The sequence below is a fragment of the Acomys minous genome (genome assembly GCF_964271855.1).
Source record: "Acomys minous genome assembly, chromosome: 9".
In the NCBI taxonomy this organism is placed as follows: domain Eukaryota; kingdom Metazoa; phylum Chordata; class Mammalia; order Rodentia; family Muridae; genus Acomys; species Acomys minous.
This window is the reverse complement of record NC_140490.1, coordinates 3039922-3042421: the sequence shown is the minus strand read 5'-3', so window position 1 is coordinate 3042421 and position 2500 is coordinate 3039922. Positions and strand designations below refer to the sequence as shown.

Genomic DNA, 2500 nt, shown 5'->3' with positions numbered 1-2500 from the left:
CTACAAAACCAGCCACACCTAACATTGGGAAGAGAGATCAGAAAGAGTCTAAGAGCCTAAGGATCAGGGAGATTTCGTCTTCTGCTAATATCAGAAGCTAAGTCTCATCAACTGTCCAGATGTGAACGGCTGACATCAGTAAATATGACAAACTAGATGAAGAAAAGCCCAAGAGGCCTCAACCAACCCTACACAAAGAACTAAAGGCAAGCCAGGAATGCTGGGAGTGGGAGAGGTGACCCCCCCCACAAAAGAGCACCAGCACCAAATGGTCAACCCTGAAAACATACATACATGTAACATTATATGGACTCAACAGGGTATATTTAGGAATGCATCTGCATATATCTGCATATGCATATGAATGCAATCACAGTGAAAAAGTAAAAAAGAGGCTGTGACTCCAAAGAAGAAAGGAAGAGATATATGGGAGGGTTTAGAGGGAGAACAAGGAATGGAGAAATACTGTAAATTTTGTTTTGTTTTTTGAGACAGGGTTTCTGTGTAGCCCCAGTAGACCAGGTTGGCCTCAAAATCAAGAGATCCACCTGCCTCTGCCTCCCAAGTGCTAGGATTAAAGGCGTGTGCCACCACTGTTTGCTATGTTGTAATTATATGTAATCCCTAAAATAAACAAGATCTCTATGTTAAGCAATAAAGACGAACAAGGTTACTCAACTCCTTTGAGGACTTAAGCAGAAGTGTATGAGGGAAACAACTAAAGCGAAGTTTACAAACCATAATATACAAGATGTTATGGGGAACAAAGAAATAGTTCAGTCTGCCTCAAGTTGGGAAAAAGAAAGAGAAAGGGAAGATCACAGAGCTTATACAGAAGGGGGTGGGGGCATAAAATCCTTCCAGGAAGGAAGAATAAACGTGCACACCAAAGAAAAGCAATCTGGAGATAGCTAAGACTCAAAGCACGTGACTATCTCACTGAGGTGTAACTCTGGACTGCTTGCTAGCCGCTGCTGAGAGCAAAGTGTTTAGCATGGGGCGTCCTGGTTAGGGTGTGCTTCATACCCAAGGCTCTCAAGTAAAGCAAAGCTGGGAGGCTACTTTAACCAGGGATCCCTTGACGCTCACAGTTTAGAAGAGTATGTCACAGAAAGCTAGAGAAGGCCAATGACCGGCTAAAAGCAGCATCGAGAGTCACACAGAGGCCTTCGCTGCATCAACACTTTCCCATCCCCAAAGCAACTCTGATTTTCTTGTAATTGGCCTGAAACCTACAGCAGTGCAAGATCCACGGCCTTTAAGCAGCTGTTTGTGGGAAAGCAAATCTATGCTGTTCACAGAGGTCAGCAGGAGGGCACACGAGAGACTCTGGCACGGCCACAAAAAGCCACGGCGTTTTGCCTTGCTTCCGATTAATTTTCTTGGAGAGAATTTTGAAGCTACACTTAGTTGTTAAATTCCACTGGTTACTTGCAATTTTAAGGACTAAAGGGAAAAATGTATCCTAGATTGACCCTGGCCCACCAAAAGCACGGGAAAGAGGGCTTCTGTCTATAAGTTATGAATTAGACAAAGAGAAATTTAAAACGTTCTGTTCAAAAACGACTTAAATGCATTTAGAATCATAATGACAATGCCACTTACCCTCAAAAGACTCTCTGGAGTCTAATTCCGAGACTGTTATTTTACCCTCATGTGATCACTACAGGGCTACTCCTAAGATCCCTCCTGTAGCATCACAGCACTCGGTCACACAGCTTATCCACACTGACTTTGGCCATGCCAAACTAGCACAGTATCTACACAATGTCACAGACTGGCTTACAACACAGTAATAATGGCATTCCAGGTTTCCCTATTGATTTACAACCGTGCCTAATTCCTTCAGAGAAACCTAAGTTGCGACAGTGATGAAAATGTTGACTAACCCGACCCAGATCTAGCCAATGGTTAGGACATTCTCCACAGCTGAGTGGAGAGTGGGGTCTAACTTTCACACAAACTGTAGTGCCCCATGTTTGACCACGTCCCCTGGATGGGGAGGCCTGGTGGCACTCAGAGGAAGGATAGCAGGCTACTAAGAAGAGACTTGATACCCTATGAGCATACAAAGGAGAAGGAAGTCCCCCTCAGGAACAGTCATAGGGGAAGGGAGTAAGGGGAAAATGGGAGGGAGGGAAGAATGGGAGGATAAAAGGGATGGGATAACAATTGAGATATAATATGAATAAATTAATAAAAGTTAAAATTACAAAAGAAAGAAAGAAAGAAAGAAAGCTAGTCCTCAGGAAGGAGGCATTAAAATCAGTTCTATCTCTTGGGGAAAAAAAAAAAAAAGAAAAGAAAATGTTGACTAAGCAACATGAAATATGCCAACAACAGAAAATCCAAACATTGACCTGGGCCTCTCATACGTACCCCATATTTTCTAGAAGGGCAGCTTCTGTGGTTAAGGCAAACTGATATGAGGTCCCATACACAAAAGCGGCCTCCATGACTGCTCTGTGCTCTGAAGAAGAGACAGGAAAGCAGAGTTAGT

General features: G+C 43.4%; 1 protein-coding gene across 5 annotated transcripts in view; it reads right to left on the bottom strand.

Annotated features, from left to right (window-relative positions):
• Positions 1 to 2500, bottom strand: part of TXNDC16 (thioredoxin domain containing 16) — an 81074-nt gene that overhangs the window by 37366 nt on the left and 41208 nt on the right. For all 5 annotated transcript variants that reach the window (XM_084796639.1, XM_084796638.1, XM_084796640.1 and 2 more), the window contains one exon: positions 2380 to 2470. In XM_084796639.1, the coding sequence (XP_084652765.1) occupies positions 2380 to 2470 (91 nt within the window). The remainder of the gene's footprint in view (positions 1 to 2379; positions 2471 to 2500) is intronic.